At 39.1% G+C, this 25,517-nt stretch overlaps 1 protein-coding gene across 1 annotated transcript in view; it reads left to right on the top strand.

Moving 5' to 3' along the window:
• FRK (fyn related Src family tyrosine kinase) overlaps window positions 1-25,517 on the top strand; it is a 55,177-nt gene that overhangs the window by 10,775 nt on the left and 18,885 nt on the right. The window contains exons 2-4 of the mRNA XM_069805036.1: window positions 14,142-14,263; window positions 21,535-21,698; window positions 22,327-22,495. Of these exons, the coding sequence (XP_069661137.1) occupies window positions 14,142-14,263; window positions 21,535-21,698; window positions 22,327-22,495 (455 nt within the window). The remainder of the gene's footprint in view (window positions 1-14,141; window positions 14,264-21,534; window positions 21,699-22,326; window positions 22,496-25,517) is intronic.

A 25,517-nucleotide genomic window follows, 5' to 3' on the forward strand; every position in this document is an offset into this window, starting at 1 on the left:
CCTGAGGGACAAACCATGAGAAGGGAGGTGGTGACGAGGACAAGCCCGCTCAGTCGCACTCACCGATAAGGGTATGCGAAGTGTAGGAATGTTTCTTTTTCGGGAAGATTATCTGAGGACCTTGCCAATAAGGAAAGGGAGGCAGGCAAACACACAGACACCAAACCTGACCGTTTAATGTTAACAAAGGCAATAATTAGAAATAAACCTGGTCAGTCACACTAATTGATGGGCTATCAAGAAACGGCAGGCAAACTTGGACTTTGCAACTGATAAGGATGCAGACCTGGGGGTCCAGGATGTTGGAGGGGGGTCTGTGGGGCTATGTCAAATGATGAAGCAAGGTTTAGGGAAAAGGGATCAGGGAGGAACAAAGAGGGGGTAGACGGAAAGGGGTATAAAAGGTGCCGTTCACATGCAAAACGGGGCCAGTCGGTACGCTTGTCTGGCTGAGCCCTGTACCTGGTCACCACACGCTGTCCTGTCTTCTCATTAAATCCTTCCTTGACTATCCGTATGTGTAAGCTTTCCCTCTGTCCCACCTGTGACTGCTGCGAGGACTAAGTCCCAGCTCCCTGGGGGGACTGGTGTGACTGGGTACCGGGCCAGCAGCTGGAGTCCGAGCCGGGGTGTAGGTGCCCCTGGCCTGCGGTGTCCGCTGCTGGAGTAATGGGGTCTCAGTGCCAGATACTGGAGTGGGTGGGGGTCTTGGCCACCAGCCACTGGGCTGGTTCTCAAAACCAGCTGCTGGGGGGGGCTGGCATGCACGAGGCGAGTGTGGGTGAAAGGGGCTGGGATCAGGTCAGGGTGCTTGGATGGTATTTGAGGGGGGGGTTCGCAAATGCGCCTGTGCTTGTGAATCTAGACTCTGTGTGTGTGTGTGTGCCCATCCACGCTGTCACTAGTGTGACCTTCTGGCTCTGCCAGCCGAAAAGGAGGGGACCGTGCTGTGTTTTATGTGAGTCCTGTACGTGGGTGCTGTTGAAGGCAGTGCCTCGTCTGTGGCAGTCTGCGTGACCGGCCATGTCCGTGTCCTCTCCTGTGTGTCTCTGAGACACATGCTCAGCTTCACCGCTGGTTGAACCTGCAACGGGAAAGCAGCAGACACATCCCTCAGCATGGGCAGAGACCCTGTGTCCCTGCGCTGGGCTCCAGCAGCCGAGCAGGAGGTCCCTGGCCTACGGCGGCTGGAGAAGGTGGCTGCTCCTAAATCCCCCTAGTAGTGTCCTTTACCTCTACTTCAAAAAAGAGAGTCTTGGCTTCCTGTTCCTTTTATTGTATGCTTTTCCTAAACTCCTACAGACTTATGAATGTTTAGAAGTGTGTATATATTCTCAGCCACTGACACGGGTGAATCAGTATCATTTTTATCCGTAGAAAGTCACCTGACGTTTTTTGCTGTTCTAGAATGACGACCCAATTAGCTTGGAAAGATAATTATTGTTTTTCTGAATACCTGCAAGGAAAGAAAAAAGACAATGAGATCCTGTTCTTACTACAGAGCTAAAATGTTTCAAAAATCACCCAGAAACTTCCTTTGATGCTGACATACCTTTCTGACACGGTGTTGTGATCTCTTACAGAAGAAACTCTGTGTGTGGGTCTTGGGATGATAATATACCCACTGATATGGAGTTTGATGTGCTCCAGCTTTACTTCTGGAAGTCAGAGGTGTCTGTAGTGTGTCACCCTTCCCATCTGTCAACCTGAAAAGGTTACCCTGAAAACTGGGAGACCGTTTGGTTAAGAAATTTGTCCCCATGTGAAAGAACTGTTCTGTCCTTTGGCTCAGGGTCACCTGGGGGTGCCGGACTGCACAGTTCCTTTCCGAGTCCCTCTGGGGACAGTGACCTGGTTGTTCTCCACTGAAAGTTGACCTGAGAGGGGGCACGAGGCTGCTCAGACTGCTGGCCATAAGCTGAAGAGGTATGTGCCCAAGTGACTGTCCAAGAGAGAGCTCTGCACAGAACGGATGGAGAAATCTGCTCTGCCACTAGTGTCCTGTGCAGGCAAGGGGGGCTTTTTGTTACCGAGGGTTTCTGTATTACTTCTGTACTGAGGTGAGTTTCCCTGTGAGGAAAGAAAATAATTTCTCAGGAATGATTTTCTCAAGAAAATCAATTGAGTGCTTTTGGAAGCTGTAATGGTTTCAGTGAATGTATGATTGAACATTTTCTTGTCCTTTTGAGTTTCCCTTAATGTTAAATCAATTGATGTTATTAGTGTTCTCTGTACCATGTTAACATTAAGGCTACCTGAAGGTTTCAACTTTGTTCCTCAGTTGTTATGAATAGCAGAGTTATTGCTACTTTTAGAGTATATTATGGCAGTATATCAGTACTTCTGTTCATGTATGCGTTAGCAAATGCATACAGGTACTACTAGCACTGATGCAAGATTTTACAATGCTATTTGCAAGACTCTGTGCAGCAGAAATAGGGTCTGAGGAACACATTTTAAGTTTTTTTTTAAAAGAGGTGATTATATGGGTATATTTCATGCCCAGTGTCCCAAAGCAATGCCCATTGAAGTCAATGGTAGCCTTTCATTGATTCCAAAGACAAGTTGTTTTAGAACAAGTTTTAAATGCAATTAAGTCCTTATCCAGGTACAAAACCACTACTGGAAACAAACTTTGATGATTGACCTTAGTCTCTTAAATTGGAGAAATACCAGGGACTTACATAACTAAAACACCACAGAAAAAGTAGTATGATACCACTTTCATCTACTGTTTATTTTCTCATATAGAAGAGCTTCAGAGTAGATTAAATAATACAGCATGCAGCTGACCAGTATTGTGGAGAATGAATGCAAATGTTGAAATTAATTACACAATAGCAAAGTGGGGACTCACAGGATGAGATTTATTTATGGAGATTTCCGCAAATTAACTCTATCAGATTGCGATTTGATTCCTGGTTTATTATCTTTTGTTCCTATTTTGCAGTGAAACTAGTATTGGGTGAGCTATGCTAATTTAGAGAGCTCATGCATTTGGCCTTTTAATACTATCTCTACAGGAGCAATAGTCATTTCCCAGTCATTACGGAGTGCAAAAGTAGCCAAAGGTGCAATGGTTTGTCATCCTGAAGCAGACTCAGAGCAAATCAATCTCCACGTTTGCAGCACAGTCAACTGCTATTAGCAACTATTGAAAAATTAATGTAGTATTATGCATAATCCCTTACAACAGAATCACACGACAGTACTGTTATGGCCTACTGAAGTACTTACTAAAAGGTTTCTACACAACGTGTCATGGATTTTTTAGACTAATGCCCAAGTAATCTTTGTGTTTATGTTTACAAGACAGTAAATTTGCTCTAGATTGTAAGAGGAAGTGCCTGCCTCTGCGGTGGGTTTTACCACCCTTACTCACTGTTGAACGTTACATTATCCAAACAATCCCACGCAGTTACTTACTGTGAAAGTCCCTAAAGCCCTGGCAGGCCTTTTCTTTAGGACACAGCTTATTATTTCTAACAAAAACAATGGACTAACACAAAACAAAGACATTTCTTAGACCAAAACAGACTTCAGAGGCTCAGAGTCCTTTTTGACACATCTGCTGCCCTCTTCTCACAAGCTAATAATGTCCTCCAGTTTCTTCAGCTGGGCTCCCCCAGTGATTTGCTGGTGCAACCTGGGGCTCCTTTCGGGTCTCAGGTATACACAAGGTCAGTCTGCCAGGGTAGTGTTTCGCACGTTTGCTACTGTTATATTGCAGTCATTGGGATTGTGTGGAGTAAGCTACTGTTCAGCGTTAGAGTCAAGTTTTTGGTGAGGAGTAAAATTAAAACAATTTTTTTTTTTTTTTTTCAAGGCACTATGCAATATAAGTGTGGTGAATTTGGTCCTTGAGTCTAGATTTATAAAGCTATAAAGCTTTTTTTCTGGCAATAAGCTGCAATTTCCCATCTTGATAAAAAGGAATGGTGGCAAAGGTTCTGCCTAATTTTGGTGGTAGCTCATGTACGTTCAGTCCCCAAAGGATTACCTCTGTTGTTACAGTGGTACGATCTCCAAATTACTGTATGTAAGCATCTATGCACGTGGTATATTCCAGCAAAATAGTGACTATGACAGTTAGAGATATACGTTTAAATTGCCTCATTTTAACTAAAGAACCCCTGTTTCATGGATGAATGTATTACTTGTGTTTTAGTGCTTACATTCATGATCAAATAAGTATGGGAAGAGAGAAAGGAAAAATGGCTCCCTTCTCCTGGAAGAAAGAAGCAGTGATGTTTCTTTTGAGTCCTTCTTTTTAGTTTTGTATCAAATAGAAATATTTAACATGGCCTGAAACAAAATGAAGGGTATTGCTTGGTTGTATCTTGTTTTCAGATAACTTAATCCTTTCTGAACAAAATTAAAAGAAAACATGCTTCTATTTTGAAGGAAACTCCATTTGAAAACAGAAATAAAAAACCCTTCAAATTTTAAAATTTTTCAAATTGAGTACCTTCACAAGTTAAGCTGTAATATTTTGTTTAGAAAATATATGAAAAGTTATAACTTAATTATCTTTCCCTTTATTTTGCTTCTATGTCTCTTCCATTATCACATCTTATATTCTGCCATCTCACCAATAAAACTTTCTCAAGTCTAACATAAATTTAGTATTTATGGAAAAACACCAACCAGTCAGCTATAATCTGTTGACAAGAACGTTAGCAAAATGTTATCCAAAAGCCAAGAGCAAAATGGGATCTGTTATTTTCCAAAACTGTGTATTTCTCATTGTAATGGTTATGTAAAGAAAAATCACACTGTTTATCTCAAAAGATGGAAAATACAGTGGAACTTAGTGTGTTGCTACAGACAGACTGTCACTTTCAAACATACAGGCAGACTTCTACATACACACACAACATAAACTAGTGCTGTTCTCTCATTTTGATAGATCTCTGCCACTTACATAGTGTAGAAATGAGCCTTTAGTTTTTCACAACTATTCACATGTTCTGTGTTTTCCCCTGTGGAAAGAAAAAAACATATTCCATCCACTGTCATTGTGAAAAGACTCAGAAACTTCAGGTCCCCCACACAAGGCATGCAGATAGTCTTCATTTTAGTTTGTGGTAAGTTATTCAACAAGGATCTGAGCAATATGCATGACTCAGATCTTTATGTATGAAGCAAATTCATTGTGGTTACAAAAGGTTAAGTGTGCTGCCCTACATAACTATCCCTGAAAACCTGAATTTCTAGTTTCACTTGGAGGAAACTAGTTTCTGATTATGGTAAATAAGTAATCAGAACTGAGCTGTGTCACTATACACGTACATTTTAAAAGATATTTTTGTTTCAAGTATTGTTCAAGTCAGGTACTTTCTGCAGTGTGTTAAGATTTTACCTGAATTACCTATGTAGATACAGAAGGCTGTTGTTACCTAACACTTGTCTGACTCACTTGTTGCTGATGGTACTTTGGTGAGTAAGGTTTAAACCAGTACATTTAGCCGTGACCTCTAGTCAATAAATGATGAAAATGAATGTTAAAGTATTCTCTTGGCAAGTACAAACATGAGTGGTGTGATGAACTAAGAAAAGGAAAGGGAAAAGATCTGCAGAGAGCAATCCTTACAGTGAGAGTTAGTCTGTGAAATTGTTTCCTCAAGTAGGACTGAAATCACTGCCAAAGACACATGCGCTGTGGGAGCAGGATAAGCTGGAAACCAGCATTTGCTGAGCAGGTGCAGCAGCTCAGGCAACAGGAGGTTATAGCCCTTGGGCAATAAATGCAGTCCTCAGCTTTGTCTTGAATTTATTTTCTCTTCATTATTGCCTGTTAGCTCTGACTTTCTCCCATCTCTCCCTCCATCCGCTTGATAATTCTACTGTCCTCTCTGCTTTGAATTTTTACTGTCCTGTTTTCTCCCTCCCTCCTGCAGTGTCCTATGCATTCCTTTATCTTAAGCTTTAAATTCCTTCCTCTTAAATTTTGTACTTGTCCCATGCATCCTTCAGTATTTCATAATAAATGACAATGTGAGCTAGACAGCGTTAAAAACAATCCCAGGCATGTTTGTAGAAGAAAGTAAGGAGGAAGGGCTCTGTTTCCAGAGGACCTGAAACCCAGTCTTAGTTTTTCCAGCCTCTGCACAGTGAAAGTCTGCAAGCCCTAGAGTAGTCCTGGACCTTTCACTATGTAGATACTTGTACCATATCTGGGAAGGCTTGTGCTTTTGAAAATGCTCATGAAAGGAATCTTTTGCAAGTTTTTATCTTCATGGTTTAGCCTGACTACAGATTTTTCTGTTGTTTTTTTTTCCAACACCGTCATCGGGTTCACTGTAGACTATAAAGGGAAAATTAAAGCAGCCAGTGCTCATCTCCCACACTCTCCTTCATGCATGCAAGTTCATCATTTGTAAAGCACATCTGTTTCTTAACTATGTTCTGTCTGGAAGGCTTTCATCTTTGCAGTGATATTTCCTAATTTCTTGAAATGTCAGCTCTTGGAGAAATGGTATTACTTCCTTAGTCTTATAATTAAGGCAGACTAATACTTTCTATCAGAAGAGCTTGTTCAGTTGCTTATAATTTTTCCAGGCTTTACCTGATTGGATGTGAATTTTTCAGGGTTGATACCAGGCACAGGCTGCGTCTTTCTCTCCCTGAAAGCAAAAAAAGTGGCTCAGAACAATACGAGAAATCCTTTGTGCATGTACTTAGGAGGAAGGGCTTGATATTTGGTAGGGGAGATTGCTATATGAAAAGTCTGTGCTTTTTTGCTATCTAAGAAAACTTTGCTTCAAACTAACCAAGCCTTTGAAAATAAAATTGCACTTCATGTGTGGTAACTGAACATATTCATTAGACTTTGACAGCTGCATTCTCTATTCCTGATATTTTGGGAAAACCCAGCAAGTGCTTGGAGCCTTCCTCTCAGTGCAGAGAGGACGTGCTGGTGGAGCTCTTGGTAAACTTCTGTCCCTGCTTCTGCGCTACTGTTTACCCACAGCAGACTGCAAACCTGGCATGGATTAAAAGCTGGCTCAGCAGCCCTCTTTGTCCTGCATGGATGACAGCAGTGAAGAGTGGTGCATGCAAGCATGTTCAGGTTTCCATGTGCTGAGTAAGGGCAGTGATCACAGGATGGTCATATGATGTAAGTAATTGAATAAGACCCTGGAGGATCTCTCTGTCTCTCGGCCTCTTTAGCTTTCTATGCATCTCTCCTTGTCTTCTGTGACACAGAAGTTAGCAGCTATTGCTCTCCGAATAAACTACTACATACTACACGATGATAAATTCTGTGAAAGGTAGGCCCTAGGCGTTTCAAATTGAACATCCAAAATTAGTAGAAAATGCTTATAATAATGTCTTATAGCCTTAGTTCCCTTCTGTGATGTTTCTCCAGTGTAAAAAATATTTTACAAGCAGAAGTGCCACAAAAAGGAATTAATGAATGTTCATAAAACATTTGGATATTATAGTCATGAACACTATAATAGAGGCTGCTAGGAAATTAGCCATTCATGTAATTTTATAACTTGTATTGAGAGCAGAGACTAAACAATGTACAGTAAATAAACTCTATCTGTGCAATGACAAAACAAAATAGAGGGTAACAATTCAGTGAGCAGCATTCATATTAACATTGTAGGAAGCACTAGATGTGGCCATGTAATTAAAGATGATATCATACTGGATTTTCCTGAAAATAGCTGAATTGATGCCATGAGAGCATATTACTATTGCCATCTCCTAAGTTTGGAGTACTTGACTTTGCAGTTACAGCTTTCTATGACTGTAGATTTTGAGGCATTTAAAATGTAAACTTTATGTATTGTTGAAGCTTTTCTTTATTTGTTTTAGCTATTGCACGAGCTTTCTGCATTCCAGAAGAAACTGGGATATATTTGGTCTCAATATATATAGTATCTATTTTTCACTGTCCTAACCCAACACTTTTGCTCTAATTGCAGGAATTCTTTGCTCTTCTCAGTCTAAGAAACCTTTTCTTCTCCTCATACCCTAGTAACAGACACAGTTAACACACTCCAGTTAATCTTCTGTAGGGCCAGCTAGCCTGTTTGTCATCATTTCTTCTGTAATGGAGACTTCTGGTTGGGAACCACAGGTATCACAACAAACTCTTCCAGCTGCTGAAATTTAGCAGTCTTATGAGATTTACCCTAGCATGAGAAGGTAAATCCCAGTTGCAAGCACTTACAAAAAATGATAATTGAGATGCTCTCACGCCACAAAGTGCTGATCCAGGATAGGATCATTTAATTTTAATGTCTTGAGGTATTTTTGAAAATAAATTTCATGTGACTGATTTCCTGCTATTTCTTCTGTTATGCCCCCATGCTCTTTGAATGACCTTGCCATGTAGTCATTCTCAGCAATTTTTCACTCCTTTCCTCCGCTCTCATTCCTATTGTAATGATCATGATTTCTATATGTGGCTGTACCTTAATGCTGACTCAGATCTCAGGATTTTCCCTTTTAGTTGGACATTCACGAAATTCAGACTATGTCACAGACCTCTGCCTTTAGCCTTATCTTACCTCCAGTGTCCTGCAACTTGAATGAGAAACTGAAAATCTCCCCTTATCCCAGCTACAGCTAGTTATTAAAGCAAATTCAGTAACTTCACATATGACATTGTGGAGCTGATTCTGACTTTGCCCCTGTACATATTAAATGTAAGTAAAGGTAGAGGATAAAAGTGGGAAGCTGTGCTCTGGTAAGCCCTATTGGAAATGGATGACATATAGTCAGAACTTCACATCATTTTCTCTGCCAGCCTTCAGTGTGGATAACAAAAGAGCAGTGAGGGATCAGCTGAAATTTCCAAGAAAGCCAAAGATTGTAGCTGTTAATTCAGAGTTGGTGTTTGACTTGGTGATGAAGGTCTTGCCCACATCCCAAAGGGGAACGCATACAGAGTCCTTAATCATGAGTTTAGAGTTTCTGTTGGAGTACGGCTGCAAATTTTTCACCTGGACCATGGTTGGGGCTCTTTGGCTGTGGTTTTTCCAATGCAAAAGCAAGAGGCTGGGTTAGGAGAAAGGAAAATATTAGAGCTTCTGCTGGAAGGGGATGGCACAGTGGCTGTGCAGGGAAGGTTGAGGCTGCAGAAAGGTTTGTCCCCTTAGAACTATTGTGTCTGGCCCGTGCCAAGGGGTCCTCTTCCATGGCATTTGGTCCATGCCTTGTTGCTTGTTCATTTGGCATGACTGAGGGTCGATCTTTGGCAGAGGTCAGCCCATGCCTACGGTTAGGATTAGGAGAGAGATGAATACCAGAGTTCCAGTGTGACTATGGCTGCTAAGGGACTGCCCAAGGAAGATCAAAGCTGCAGAAAGCAGCTTTTAGGCTAAGGCTCAAACTAGGTCTAAAATTAGTGTTAGGGCTTGGATTAGTTTTAGGGTTAGGAGAGTGACAAATCCTAGAGTTCCAGTTTGAATAAAGCTGCAAGGGTCTGCCCAGGAAAAAACTTGTCTGCCAAGAAGTGTTTTGTCTGGCCCATGACTGGGGGGCTTTGGCTAAGGGTCAGCACACGTCTTGCATTAAAGTCCAGAGTTAGCATGTTAGGGATTTAGCGGAGACCAAGCATGGAGCTCCAGTGTAAGGGGCAGGGCGGTGTGGGTATGGGGCTGTGTGTGTGGTGTAAAAGGGCTGTCCAAGGAATGGTAGGCTGCCAAAAAAGTTTCCCCTGAGAGCTTTTGCATCTGGACCATGTCTGGGAATCCTTTTGTTTGAGTTTAACTTTGAGTGTTGGATAGAGTTAATTTCAGGAGAGAAAAAGAGCCTGTAGTTCCCAGATTAGTTGAGATCTTCTGTTAAATCTTCAGTCTCTACCTTGGATGAGCGCATTGCACTGATATGATCAGAAGGGGATATTGCATTAATAGGAGGGAACAGAGGGAAGAAAACTAATTTTGCATACTCTTTTTTCGATGGGGATATTTGTGGGTTTTGTTTTTCCACTGGGGTTTTGTCATCTTCTAGGCATGTTGCCAGGCACTGGAAACTTTACCAGTGGTATAGCATTGCAGAACTTTGCTTCCCTATCTTTCTTTGCTTTAGCAGCTATGCAGCATTTGGTAACCCTTGGCCTATGTTACTCTTCCTCTCTTCCATTTTCCAGCTTGAAAGTTCCTGCCGTATCTTCCTGTTATAACAAAAAAAGTGGAGTAGAAGTAACTATTTTTATTTTAGTGGATTTCTATATAGCAAAGCACAGGTAGACACAAAGCAGAGCCAGGTAAATGGGGCTTTGACATTTAGACAGAGATCAGCAGTGCATTGCACCCTGGAGGACAGAGGGCTTCTGAGCAAAGGTGGTGATGGAGCCAGTTAACACCATCAACTTCTGTTGAACTCATGACTCCATTTTAATTTAAGCTGGACTGAATGGGGAGGCAGGAGTGAGCAGAGGTGACATGATCTCTGTTTCTTAAAGAATTTGCCCTTCAGGTATAACCACCAACATTCAGCTTGATGAAGATTCATCCTGTGCTTTGCTGGAAGAAAAGGATCATAGGATAGGAGTATGGGTCTCAGCAGTGATACTGTCACAGTCAGGGAGCATCCCATGACAAAGCCTGCTATGATCTATAATGATGGTTCTGTGATCTAAAACCTGCCAGTGGAATTGATGGCCAATAGAGATCGGATTAATATGCTCTGAATAACCACAACAAATCTCACTGGTGTTCTAGTATTGGGCATCTGGACCAAGTAAGGACTGTATTTGCTATGGACCTACATCAAGGTCATCTTTTCTGTCCCCAAAGTCCTCCTATATATGGTGGCCAGAAGTGACCTGGAAGTAGCCTGGAGTTTTTAATGAAATGGTTCCTGAGAGCTATGAATGATGGTGGAAACAAGGGATTTTGAGGAAGCTGCTAGAGACAATCCCCCAAAAGCAGATCTGGCATCCATCAGTTGGGGTGTTGGACGCAGTGCTGGCCAGGAAGGCATGTCCCTGGGTGTCACTGACAGAAGAGCACTATTGCTGTGCTGACCAGACAGCTCCTGCTAGAAATGGAAACTTATGCCCAAGTCTGAGTGCGCTTATTTGTGCCATACCTAATCTACTGATCCCACATTTACAGTTGTGACCCAAAGTGATCGGGCTGCGAGCTGAAGTTCAGAGTGAAACTGTGTACGTTCCACCACCTTCTCCTGAACTGCCTAGTGCCAATATAGCACACTGAAGTCAGAGAAAGTGCTGGTTAAGTAACTTGTGCAATGGATAGTCCTTGATGTTTTAGTTCTGTTTTTCCAAGTGTTCTGTTTCAACACCTTCATCTATCTTTGAGCTATAAAACACAAATAGATTTATTAAGGATTGGGTGTTGTTTTGGTCTGACCTTCCTATCCTGCAGAACAATATCTCATGGTAAGCAATTACTTTGATTCATTATTACTATTTAGAGTACTTTTTCCTCTAGGATACACACTTTTGGATGAAGTAAAATATGAAGCCTTTTGAAGCATAAGTTCAATCACTAGAAATTGAAATAAGCCCTTCATGCTTTATAAAAGGAATTTAAACTTCCATTTATAATGGAAATAGTACTTTAAATTCAGATGTGCTTTTGTTAAAAAAAGCAAATAACAAATTAAATTACTTGCTTTGAGGTCAAGGGGTTATTTTTTCACAACCAGCATTGCTTTTGGTACTATGTGATTATTATTGCAAACCCAATGACTTTGAACTAAGAATCCCATATTCAAGTGCTATTAAAAGTAATTTTCATTATATTTTTCTGAAACATTTTAATCAGATCATGTAAGTCAGGCAAATAAGGTAATATACAATATGTGTCCACTTTTCACACTCCGTAATAATTGCTTCAGTTACAGTTACCTTCTCAAATACTGTTGCTCTAATTATCTTATTTTGCAAGTCAGGATCTTTTTAACTGCTAAGTTTATTGGGAGTCAGAACCTACATATTATATATCCTCCATATAGCCTTTAATGGTAAATTCATATTGATTTAAATGAAGTTTTTCCAACCTAATAAAAATAAACATATAATTTGAAATATTTTGAAGTCAAAGGAACAGATACATATGCCTAAATACAATATCCACTTATGTATTTTTTTGCAAAATTGTGGTCTATATTGTAGACATGATTTTACATACACAAGTGTAATACCATTTTAAATTGTATTTCCCAAATAAACCAACAATTTCCTCTTGTTGCATACATTGTATTACTGCTCATGTTTTCAGCTTTAGCAATTTGAGTTACTAGCAGTGTATGTATGAATACTGGGATATGTAAAGACTATATTTTTTACTATTCTGATCATAAAATTCAACCCTCCTAACACCGCATTGGAAGCTCTTTTGGCTTTGATACAAAACGAAATCCGTTTGAAAGGATGGTATCCTCTCAACCCATGAATAAAGGAGGGAGAAAATTAAACACCTCTTCTTATACACTGTTACAAGAATCAGTCCCTTTGGACATTACTAAGTGATATCTTATAGTTCAAGGAGAAAAAAAACCAGTTCAGATTTTTTTCAGATCATATAGGTTGTTAGTTTTCAGATGTTATTCTCAGAGCAGGTGTATTTAGACATTTCAGAAAGATTCTAATTCGGTTTTTAGGGCAAACAAATTTTCTTTGGGACTTGAATAGAGTTGAACTTGTACTCAGTCCTCTGATTCCTTTGACAAGAGCCTCAGTCACGGCTTTGAACATTTATTCATTACTTAGTTTTTTACCTAAGTCTAATGAATGAATTCATTTAATTAATTAGTTGAATTAATGAACACATTTAACTAATTAAAATTATTACTAACATATTCCGGCTTTCTAATGAGATTCCTTTCCTTGCCAAATATGTATCAAGGCCTATTTTATCCAAATCATCTTCAAGTCAGAGGACAGGAATGCAGTCTGGAATATCTGGATTTCATTTTCTTTTGTTAACAAAGCAGATTCAGTGTGGGTTAGCGCCATCTGTATTTGCCTCTTTTTATTTCCTCTTTATTCACACGAAACCATTTTTCATTCCTCATGCTTGCTCAGCCAAGGTGTCACCCAATGTTCTCATTTATTTCCTCCATTCTTCTTGATGATTACAAGCCTTACAGATACTAGAGTAGTTTGTTGATGACTCCTTCTGTACTTTTCACTAGTAATTGACAAATCAGGTAGTTAACTGAATAGACAACGTATGTGTGGTGCGATACGTTAATTTATCTTAAAAGTTTGCATGATAGGTTTAGCTATGATTAATTTAAAAGGAATTCTCCTATGATTCTATGGCATATTTCTGATAACTATTTATCACCATTTGCTTCAAATAAGGGGTGGAGCTAATCTTGGAAAGAGCTTTCTGTGTTTGTTGGATGGAAGCTGAATGCCGCCCAGCTGAAAATGCTGACTCATCTCGGTCTTATTTCCATTTAATTTACACTCGGCACAAAGCAGCAAAAATGCTAACTAGCACCTTCAGAGGAGCAAACTAAAACTATTGCTTGAACAAGTCCTTGTAAACTACAGGGTTTAGTGACAGAGGAAAAATATGTTTTAAAAGCCATAAATAGTAGATTTTCACAGAACATTGAGATGTTTGCAGTGACTTGAGGGACATACTGGTTTTGTTTGTCTAACAGCAGCAGAGCTGAGAAAATTGCCAGTAACTCATTTGAGATATTGACGTGGCAGTGGAAGGGGGAAGGCTGCGGAGTGGTTTACATCTTGGAACCTGAGAGGCCTTCTGCAGTTTCGGGGATCTTTTGACTTTGAAGGTGTCAGGATGTCAGCACATACCTGCACCTCTACATAGTTCAAGTGGCATCAATGGACTTGCCATCAATTTCTGCCACAGTAGCCCTGGCAGAATTTCTTGGTGAATTTTTCCTGGGACAAGACCAGTCTGTCACTTCTGAATTCTCATTCCCTTGAAATCAGTAGGACTCTCCATCAGCAGTAAAATCCAGATTTCACTGAAATGTGTAAGCAATGTTTTCTAGCAATATATTTGTTGTGTAGTTCTTGTTGGCTTTTTTCCCCCATGCCATTGGAATTTAATTAGCATAGCACAGATTATCTTTTAGTAAATATGCAGCATGTTTATAAAAGCTAAATTGTCTTCCTGGTATGTTTCACTGATTGGTAAAATTAATGTATTTTATTTGTTCAGATGGTTTTTTGGCCCAATCAAACGAGCAGATGCCGAGAGACAACTGTCATACCCTGGAAACGAGGCAGGAGCCTTCCTAATCCGAGAAAGCGAAAGTCTAAAAGGCGAATACTCACTTTCAGGTATATTCTAGTTTTCCATCTTAAGCAATGTTTTAAAAATTTCTCAGGTGATCTGGACTTTTTCATTTTTGCAAACAGTAAACTGTGGGCATGAAAATGAAATTAAGTTCATAATAATATTTCATTCCCAGGAGATACATAAAGAAAACTTGGCAAGAGTCATTTGAGTTTTTACTAACATTTATTTTATAGGCTTTGTTTACTAATATGCTCAGAACAGAAATTACGCTTAGTACTTCCAGTGGGCCAGCTGCCTTAAAATAGAAACTATTTTCATGATTAAAATGCCAAAAAATACATTACAGTTGTACACTACTGTTCTGATTAGTACACAAAATAAAAATTAAACCATGTTGGCCAATATCTGGAGTTTAAGAAAATGATATTTCTGCTAGAGCACACCCTTAGGTTTGTATTTATTTGTTTTCAGGGGCAAAATGATAGGAAGATCTTCAAAGCTGTAGTTTAGAATCAGTCATATTTCATTGAAAAGGTAGTTGTAAACATAAAAAAAAGTTAGATTTATGATGATGATGGGTTTTGAAATTTATTTGAAGTCTTTTCTTTGAATCCGAAAGACCATCAAATAGGACACTTATTTGATAATAATTTTACTTATTTACATATATGTACGTGTCATCTTTTTCATGTCATAGATATTTGCCATATTAGATAGTAAATATGGTTGTTCATTGGTTGTTTTCCATGAACATTTTCTATCAAACTTATCATACAAGTGTGAGTCAAGAATATATTGTTGTCCCTGAGACAACAGGGCTATACGCTCAAACTTCTTAATGTCCTCTACCTATATAATTCCATATGCCCGTAAAGACTCTTGATGTTTGTGAATAAACCGTTAGTTGTGACGTGCAGAATTATGTCAGTAAAATGAGACGCACCTTGTGCATAACCAGATTCTTTCATATTGACTCCTCTTCTGCCTGGATGTTCATGTGTCAGTCACCTTCTGAGCATTACACAGAAACGCATTAAGCTGCTTAAGGAACTTCTGACGTATTCTTGGCTTCTCTTTCCAAATCATAAGGAAGAGGTATATACCTGCAACTCTTGTGGTGATGGGAGGGTTGCTTTTTATTGCCAAGACAAAGAAATATATGTTGCCCATGGAGTGAAATACAGGGAAGCTTATGAAATAAATATGGTATTTACAGTTCTGGGAGAGTTCATTCCGTAGTCTTCAGTTCGCCCTCAAGGAAGTTTGTTCTTGCCAGGAAGCACTGATAAGAAAGCTAACATCAGCAAGAAATCAGACTGCTCCTGAACTGTGGTAGAACTGACCCCTGTGCATGCACCCTTTTATTCAAAGACTGTATTACAGCCGCAGACCTTTCAAAATGCCTTCCCTCTATATGCCAACTTATCCCTGTCTTACATGGTTTCAGCTTCCTTCAAGTGTTCTTCATCAGTAAACTGATTTCATCCAAGGACTGGGCTAGACTGATAACAGCGTGGTGTTATGCAGGGAAGGATAGATAGGCCTGTATTATCTGCTTAATGCTGGCACTTGAATACATGACACCTTACTAAAAATCAATGAAAAATCTTGTGCTTGTGCACCTAGGAGCGGAAATGCAATTTCTTTTTATTATTCTCCAGCTGTAACCTTCTAGGAGAGATTGGAAATCTTAATTCTTTACCCTGCATTCTGACTACTTCTCTAACAGGACGGGAGCAGTACCTTATTGAAGCTATGAAGTACTGCAGAGAAAAATGCAAGAGAATGAAAATAAGTATTAGGCCAGCATTTGTGGTAGGATGAGATCATCCTGTGATGCTGCTTTTTAATTTTTTCCTTACAAATCACGGATGGAAACTATATCTGATTTAGTATATTTGATTCAATTATAAAAGCTTGTGGTAGACATTTTTCAGGTTTCTATATAAGCTTATTTGGGAACAGGAGATTTGATGATAGCTGATAACAGCAAGATATGAAACCGTCGGTGTGGATTTCTTCCATGCTGGTTTGTTTGATGAAGGAAGAGTGGTGCTGAAGGACATAATATACGCAGAGGCAAGGCTCCAGCTACAGGAGCCAGCACTCCTTCATGCACCAACACGGGTTGTCCTCTGAGCATGTATGCATGTATATATGTGTCATCTCAGATTTATTAAACATTTGTGCTCTTTTAGGCAAAGAAAGAGAATAAACTCTGCAGCAGTCTGTAGCGAGTGGGTATTAATGACATGATTTACCAGTGCTGCTAGATCTTTTAGCAGCTTCCCAGACTTGAACGTAATTTAGTCTCGACATGCTACTTCATCCTGAAGAGCTAAATGTTATTTGCTGCTTACTGAATAGGCTTGACTGAATGGCGACTATTTCTGTTGTCCAAGCTTTTTTGCTTCCAACCTAATAGTATACATAATGGTCTAGATATTGTATGTCCATAATCTCATTACTTATGCCTACTTTTGGGAGAGCTAGTGTATTCTAAAGCAAATGATGAAGTGGATTTTACTGTGAGGAGTATTAACTGGAGGGAAGGTTGTTTAGTCCACCAGATGCTAGGGAGAAGCTAGTTTTTCTGACTCTCTCCTCTTTGTGCCGTCAGAAGGAGTTATGAGACAGCCAAAGCTGAGGCAGAAAAGCAGTGTTTTCTTGAGGAACAGTAGTTCAGAACTATTTCTCTTAAAAGGTTTGGAATAGCTTCTATCTTCGTGGTAGCTGATACACTGACAGGGGAGAAGTCACAACCTGATATTTTGGAATATGTCCCTAATTTCTGTAGGACTGGTTAGGTTTGCTCTGCCTTCTATTGCTGTTTTGGTTTCATTCCAGAGTAGATGATAATGGCTAGAAAAGTGACAACCTGGCTTTCAAAATTAAGGTCTTTAAGAAAATATTGTAATTCTCTGTCCAGCTTAACATTTAAGCGTAATAAAGCTGAAAAGGAAAAGAACTAGAAAAGAAGGAGAGATTTTTACCCGAGCACCCATAAACTGATTTTATGAATTTCATGCTTGATTTCATACTCAAATGGGCAATGTATAAGAGACTTAATGTTAATGAGGGAGACAAATGGATCTCCTTAGGAAAAAAAAAAAGAAAAAGAAATAAACCCTACCTTTCATTTAAATGACACTTTTCACTTCTAACTTGCCTTGATGGGAAAACTCACAATTTGTAAGATTTAGATGATAAATGACTATTTAAATTAAAAACAAAAAGTCATGTTCGGGAAGGTTTTTCTCAGCTGTGAATGGTTAAATGGAAAGCTCATCAAACCAGATAGGCCACTGAGATATGTTGTTATCGTTTTAAAGTGTTTGACATTTTAAAAATAGGTTTTCCCATTTTAAAAATGCACATGTTGTCGACAGATTTTTATGTTGATGACTCCAGCATCTGGTGTGAAATGTATTAAATTTTAAACATGTTGGTGCCATCTTAGACATTGCCTCTTTTTAATTAAAAGCCATAATTTAGATGTGCTCAGCTTAATTGAGTGTCATTGCCAATGATAGCAGGAGGCTCTCTACTTCCCCCCTCAATGAATAATGGTATCTGAAAGACTGATTGCATTAAATGACAATGTAAATGGTTTGTGTTTTCCTCCATTTTTTTCCATGCTCCTAAAAAAGATTGTGTGGTTTCCTCTAGGCCAGATTGGCTTTCAGCGTAGGGAAAAACAGGTAATTGCTTAAGGCAGCAGACTGATAGGAGTGGCAGAATCATGGCCATAGCAGGAGAACGATTTTGGATCAGCCCCTGCACCCCTTCTGTGCTGGCGAGGGTGATCTCCTAAGCCACTCTCCTCCCACATCCACCCTGGGCATGGAGACCAAGCACAGCTCCTGCTGGCGCTGGGGGAGGACTGCTGGCAGGAGAGGTGCTGGGACGCTGGCCATAATGGTGCCTTGGTGTCTCCATGATTCATCTGGTGAAGGTCTTGACTCTGTGGACGCCACCATAAATTTTGCTGGAAGGAGCAGTGAATTATTTTGTTCTCATCCTTGGGGTGGCAAAATCTACTTCTGCATGGCCCAACCTTATGAAGGTGGGAAGCAGGGAGAGGAGAATGCTTCCGTTAAACTGAAACCGTGACGAGATCTGATGGGGAGCTATGATTCTTTTGGGACGGGCAAGTTGAGGAGAAAACCACTGCAGTCTTCAGACCCAGCTGCTGTCAAGCTGCATGAAGCTGAAGTTGTGATCCTGTCCTGTTTAGCAGTCTGGCATGGACGCAGGGATGACGGGAAGCACCGAGGGGGTTATGGCTAGCTCTTCCCTGAGTGACATGTGCTCCGTGTCGCGTTGGGCAGAGGAGCCGCAACATGCCGCAGCGCTGTGAGTGTGTGGTGCAGGACTTGTACAGCCAGACTCAGCCCTGGGATACAAGTAAACAGCCTCCTGTCAAATACTGCACTAATCTCAGCTGCTTATCACGAGAAGAGATGGTATCAGTGCAGAAATTTCTCCAGCTTCTCCACACACATCACTGCCTGACCTGGATACTGCCAGTCGTAAGGCTTCATACAAGGCTCATTTAAGAAATTAGAGCACATCCTTCAAACCGACTCTTGCATTAACATTAGCTGCTTCACAAGTAATAATTATAATACTGCTAATAAATAAAGAACATAGTCAAACTACTATCACTTGTGATATACAACCAAGACTGGATTAACATAGTCATCCTGTGGGCCTTTTACTCAATGCATCATAAATAGCAATTCATTTGGCCAGATGCGCTTTCCTGTGAACATTGGAAAAGTCATTGCATTTTCAGTCTGTTGTTACTGAATTAGTCTTTCCTTTGTTTTGCTTCAACCCCATTTCCAAATGACACACCACAAAAATATACATGCATTTTATAATTGAAAAATACTAATTACAGGTGTTAAATTAAAAAGAAATGGCATTTGAAAAGTGTGATGTAATTATCTTTTATACTCCGGAGTTATATTTACAAATATTCTCATTTCTGGTCCTCATGTAGAATTATAAGTTCTCAGGTCTCTAAAAATAGTACCTGTGGCAGATAGAAAAGCCCCTCATATTTTCAACAGCTCCTCTATGCCCTCTGGTGGCCTGGGATGACAATCGCACAGTACAGTAGAAAAATATTTGATCCTACATGCTAGTACTTAAGCAAGGAGAAGTTTTCCTTTTTAACTTAATCACTTAAATGGTGAGAGAAATTATACTTTGTATCATCTTTGTTAATTGCATGCAATCAATAATTTTCTATAATTTTTTCTACATACAGTGTGTAACTGTGTATTCTTCTGTTATTATAACCAAAGGGATTGCCAAAATTCATGCAGTGTTACAGTGTCAAGATTCTATCAGCTATAATATCTCCAGAGGAGAGCAATAACGATTTTTTCAATAATTAGATTTCTAAATGTACCAGACTGAGACTGCTTCTAAGATTGAAAAATATTTCCATTAAATTATTTAAGTAAGACTACCCACCAGTCCACATGACCAAATTGAATATGTTTGCTGGAATTTTGGCTACTAAAAGGTGCACTGTGGAGTCAAACAGCAGAAAGCCTTTTCCCTATGCCTCCCTTTTGCTTTTCAGAATTTTGTCATGCATGCGGGGCCTGAGAAGGGGACAATGGTAATCTCGCAAATTGATGGGTGTGGGAGAAGCGACCTGGCCTATTGGGAAGGTGTAATGTTGGGTGATGAGGACCAGGATGACAACTGGTGCATCCTCCTCCCCTTGAGAGCAATTTCTCCACTCATCATGGCAAAGCACTGTGTTGTGTCATTAAATGTAGGGTGGGATACCCTTCTGATTTCCGCCCCCCCTTTTTTTTTCCTTATTGCTACTTGTCTTTTTCCAAAATGTGGTGCTTCACATTTAGTCCTGCTCCAGTATTTCTCCTTCTGGACATTCCCCGGACTCACTAGATAATTCCCATTCTCCTTCTTGGCTCAATTCTCAATCTCACTGGCCCCCATCCTAACTGGGCAGTCTGTGTTTCTTCACCTTGTTTCCACACCAGTTCTAACAGGTGGCAAACCCCCCGTCCACACTTTAAAATACTTGTCTCTCACTTAATCTCATTACAGCTTGGTACCGTTCCTTGAGCTCTAATCATTTTTCCACGTGAAATTCATAGGATCAGAAAACCGCCTTCCATTGATGCATGTATCTTCTGTTTGAGATGCAGAAAGTTTATCCTACTACTTAAACGTCTTCCCTCTTAAGTTATGCTTTACATGGTCAGGATTCCTCATTACCAGCTAGGTTCATTGTGGAACCCTGTTAATATTAGAGCATTATTTATTGCTGTATTTTAAAAATATTTATTTTATTTTATTTATTAATGGTACAAAAAATACTTTTTCCCCACACCCCAGTGGATTGTCTCGCACACTCTCTGGGTTGCACGCACTCTGCTTTGGAGACCACTGCACTAAGCCAGGTATGACGGAGACATCAGAAATGGCAGTTACAAGCCTAATAGTCCTTTAAATAATGCACTAGGTGAGTGACAGTGCATTTTTTGTCCATCTCTGGACTGCTGCTGGTCCAGGTCTAGCCCTGGCATGCAGTGGCCCAGCCTTCTTTCTCACACCTCTAGAGAGTGCTCTGACGGTCACAGGGAAGGACACTGTGGGTGTCATGACATATGGGTAAATAACCTACAGGAGTGAGGAGAGAAAAGTCTTGTTGATTAGGAAACAGCAGATTAAAATAAAATGCATTTCAATTGAAAGGGAGTCATCAGCTACTCAAAACAGAGCATTATTGGCCTGATTTTTACATATTCCAAACATGCACAGAACTCAATAAAACCCATGGAAGATGTGAGTGCTTTTCAGAGAATCATGGCCATGTTGATGGTATATCTGCTTGCTCTAAAATGTTTGCCAGCCCAGCAGCTGCTATTTGGAATGTTAACATTGATAAATGAAATATTAAAAACTGATTAAATGATTACTGTGAATTAGATGCTCCTGGCTGGTTTTGGTGTTCTAAAGGGTGGGAAATATGAGCTGCCTCACAGAGGAAGTATTTATGTATTTTGCATCAGTTCTTATGGTGCAAGCAAGAATCTCTGGACGTGAATGGTTGAAGACTGATAGACTAGGTATGTTAAGCTCTCTAAACAGTGGGCTTTGGTTTGAAAGAGATTTTTTTATAGTTGTCATCTCTGAAACTAAAATAATTTATTTTAAGGTCCTCATAAATGCATTTAGGAACCTTATGATGGTTTGGCCATAAGCTACACTGTACCATTGCTATAATTCCTGGAAACTTAATATGTTTAAATCTTCTTAGTTTTTGATGGTGTATCTGTGAAGCACTACAGGATCAGAAAGCTGGATGAAGGAGGCTTTTTCCTAAGCAGAGGGAAAACTTTCAAAACTCTGAATGAGTTTGTTGACTATTATAGTAAGAACAGTCATGGCCTCTGCGTGGTGCTCGGAAAGCCATGCCTGAAGGTAAGAGTGGATGCTACACTGTGCAACGTATTTTTTGTAAGCTAACTCATCAGATATCAGTCAGAAGGTGTTAACCCCATATCTGCTTCTACTATTTCAAAATGTTGATGATCTGCTTATTTTCAGGAAGTTCTGGGTAGCACTACAGTTTCGTTCTTGAAGCTGACGTTAATAATAAAATACCATGCCATTTTGAACAAATCAGCATGTGGCTGGAGGAGAAAAGATGCCAAATCATGATTTATGAATAGCTTTTTATAAATGTATATGGAGATGAAATCTCCAGCTTCATAACTCTAGCTGTCCATAAGTAATTACTGAGGCAAAACCACAAGGTTAAGGCAAGCAATATGTTACTGTTCAAAAAGCTTGCTAGAGGGATGATTTCTAATTTTTACTTTTAATGGCAGGATATTTTCATTAGAGTAATTCTTATTTCTAACAAAAAGTACCCAGGATGTGGGCTATATTTTATGTTCTCAGCTCACTTTCTCACATATGTGTACTCTAAGGAAACATTATTTACATCAGTTGCGACTTTACATAGCGTAGTTAACAATGACTTGTATATGCTGTTGGAAAAACATTAGAAGTCTCAATTACTGTATTATTTATTTTCTTTTACCAGGTACAAATTCCAACTACGTTTGATTTGTCCTATAAAACTGTCGATCAGTGGGAGATAGACCGACAATCTCTGAAATTTTTGAAAAAATTAGGATCTGGTCAGTTTGGTGAGGTGTGGGAAGGACTGTGGAATAATACCACCCCAGTGGCAATCAAAACATTAAAACCAGGTATGTGAATTACTCTTAAATGCTAGTAATGTGAAATGTTAGCAAGGGTGCTCCTTTATTTTTTAAATGCTACTGAAAAGAGAGCCTATCCATATGTACAACCGTTCTTAAAATCCATGCACTTAAACATGAAGGTTAGTAAAGCTCAAGGTCCAGGTATTTGGCATTTTGAATTACAATTTTATACAGTCTTCTGTTTCCATGTGAGCTGAACTCATTCAACATCTTTATTACATGAAAAAGCAAACCCAGCAAAGCCATCTCTTTTGTACAATACTGCTTGTATGGAACTGAATGTCTACATTTCATCTGTAAGTGAGGTAATCTGTTTACTACTGGTTTGTCATCTGTAGAATTTCTTCTAGTGATTAGATGCTATAGTATAATGATTTCTTTGGTAATATAGAAAATGTACAATGTTAAGTTTGTATTTAAGAAGTGCTTTAATCTTGATTGAATAAAATTTCTCAAAGTTTTTGATACACAACATTAATACCCAATATTTGCATATAATACAAGCTTGTTACTAATACAAATTTTAACATTTTTCTTAATTATCTTTCATTAACTTGAAGTAATTTGTGCATTTTAAATTGACAAAATATCTGCCAGCAGATGGCAAGAACCACAGGTGGTAGCCTGGACGATATATGTGTTTTTTAAAAAGAGGTAGCAATATAATGAGTTGTGGTTAATTGAAAAAGCTTGTTTTGGGCATTAACGATCATGTTTCAGTAAGCAGAACAGATTCAGATCTTTGATTCAGAATAACAACAATATGCTTGAGGCCTGCTTCAATGGTCTCCTGAATAGGGAGGGATTTAAGCGTGTGTTTTACAGCTATCTTCTATCAGGATATTGTTTGTGTTTTGGGACTTGTAAATTGAAAGCAAACAAGCACCTTTTTTTCTCTGCTTAACTGAAATTAGAAAAACTGCTCAGACTAAAGGCCTTCTATAAGTCATGTGAAAGACAGCATACTTTTTTCAGTGAACTGATGCATCTCCCTAGTGACCCAGTAAACCATCTTGAAATCTCTTTGTCCATTTCCCTTTCCTAAGACGGTATCCACTAAGCCTATACTGTTTGTGACAGGGATCTGTATGCCAATTTTTATTGACTTCTGAAACCGCAAGTCTGAAACCGGTCTTTTTCTCCTTGTGTCTGACCTGAATTTTTCATTCTGCAGTACAAGCCCATTGCCTCTTGTCTTACACACCATGACTAAAGAGTACCTGTTGTTTTCTTCCTCTTCACAGCAGTGTTGCACATACTAGAAAACTATCATCAAGTTCCTCTTTGGTCTTCTCTGCTTTAGGTTAAACAGCTCAACCAGATTCTTCGTGCAGCTCAGATGTTTTAGATATCCCATTGTTTTCAGAAGATCTTTACTAGGCTGTTTTGAGGTGGTAAACATATTTTTTCCAAGTAAGATGCTAAAAGGAAGAACAAGTCTAGATGTGTAAAGAGGGGGATTTGCTTCACATTTCTGACATGTTAGACCACTGTTTAAACAGTCCAATATGATGCTTGCCTTTCTTCTCCATAAGACAACGTAGTTTGTCCATCTGAGTTTACTTTCCTTTAATGATTTAATGTGACATCTGGATAAGTCTGTTTTATTGCAGAAGACTGAAGGGTCCTTACTAAAGTGTTAAATCTCTTAAATGATATTTAAAGAAGGAAATAAATGAAGCTGGGATGATGAATAAGACTAAGCTATCCTAAATTTTTGTGATATTTTCTTTTAGAAATTGTCTTTTTCTTTCCCCTTCAAGAAAATATGTGGCAATTAGCACTCTAGGAAAAGACTTATTTCTCATCAAACAAAATAATTAGATTTTGAACAAATTGCAATGCATACATTTCTACTTATTTTCTTTAGCGGAAGAGTGGAGCTGACATTTATCTGGTATTGCATATGAAAAAATGGGAAGCTATCTTAATCATATTTCAACTCCTTCTCTTAATAACTCATTTCAAAACTCTAATTCAGCTTTTCCTTCCATATAATGGGGACAATACATATTATCAGTTCTCTTTGAAACAAACTTCTATTTTAATAATGGATTGAATCAGAATGACAAGATACCCAGAAATATGTGAAACACTAGTGGCGAGTTCGAGCTGCAATTTGCCACCTTTTTTTTTTCTTTTTATTTTTTTTTCTTTTCGATGCTGATCAGCTGAATGACTGCTACTAATACTCCACCTGAAGAAAAGGAGGAGTGAGTTAATTTTATATCTGAAACAGATTTTGATGTGTTTAAGGCCAAACTGATCTGTGGAGATCCATTCTTTGACTGTTATTGAATTCAGTATCCTTTCAATGTCTTGCTCATAAAGCACACAGAGAACACAATACTTCTAGAGCACTGTGAAGAGGAAAAGAAGTTTTTTGGGAGTTTTGTAATAATAGGCTATCCTAGGAATACACTTACAGAAGACTATAAAACAATAAAAAATGATTGCATAAACTTCTTCAGTAGGTTTGTTAGCTAAAAATTAAATTTTACACTGGAATAAACATAATATTCACTGCAAACTCGCTATTATTTACAGACTATAACAGTATAGTGGAAGAAACTCCTTCAACTGTGATACTTTTTGTAGTATCATAGTTTGGCTGGGAAAAAGGGCTTGATTAATCAATACTTTTTCCATCTCTGTTTTTTTCACTCTAGTCTGACTCCTGTTAAGGTCAACAGTAGTAGTCTCATTGATTTCACAGTGGGTTATATTGAGTTAGGGCAGGCACAAGCCCCACCGGGATGCGATGCTTGGATAGCAGAGAGTTTGTGGTCTAATACTGTGATAAGGAAGTCGTGCATTGCACTTAGTGATGCTCAGAAGGAAGACTTTGATTCTCAAAGCTATCTTGATAGATTATAGAGGTAAAACTTAATCTCTTATCAGTGTACTTTGTGAACTATCTCGTTCTACAAAAACAGTTCAGTCTCAAATGGAAGCATTTAACCTTGTTGTATACTTCTCTAGGGAATTATCCTCTTCTACACAATGT

Source organism: Haliaeetus albicilla, chromosome 17 (genome assembly GCF_947461875.1).
Source record: "Haliaeetus albicilla chromosome 17, bHalAlb1.1, whole genome shotgun sequence".
In the NCBI taxonomy this organism is placed as follows: Eukaryota; Metazoa; Chordata; class Aves; order Accipitriformes; family Accipitridae; genus Haliaeetus; species Haliaeetus albicilla.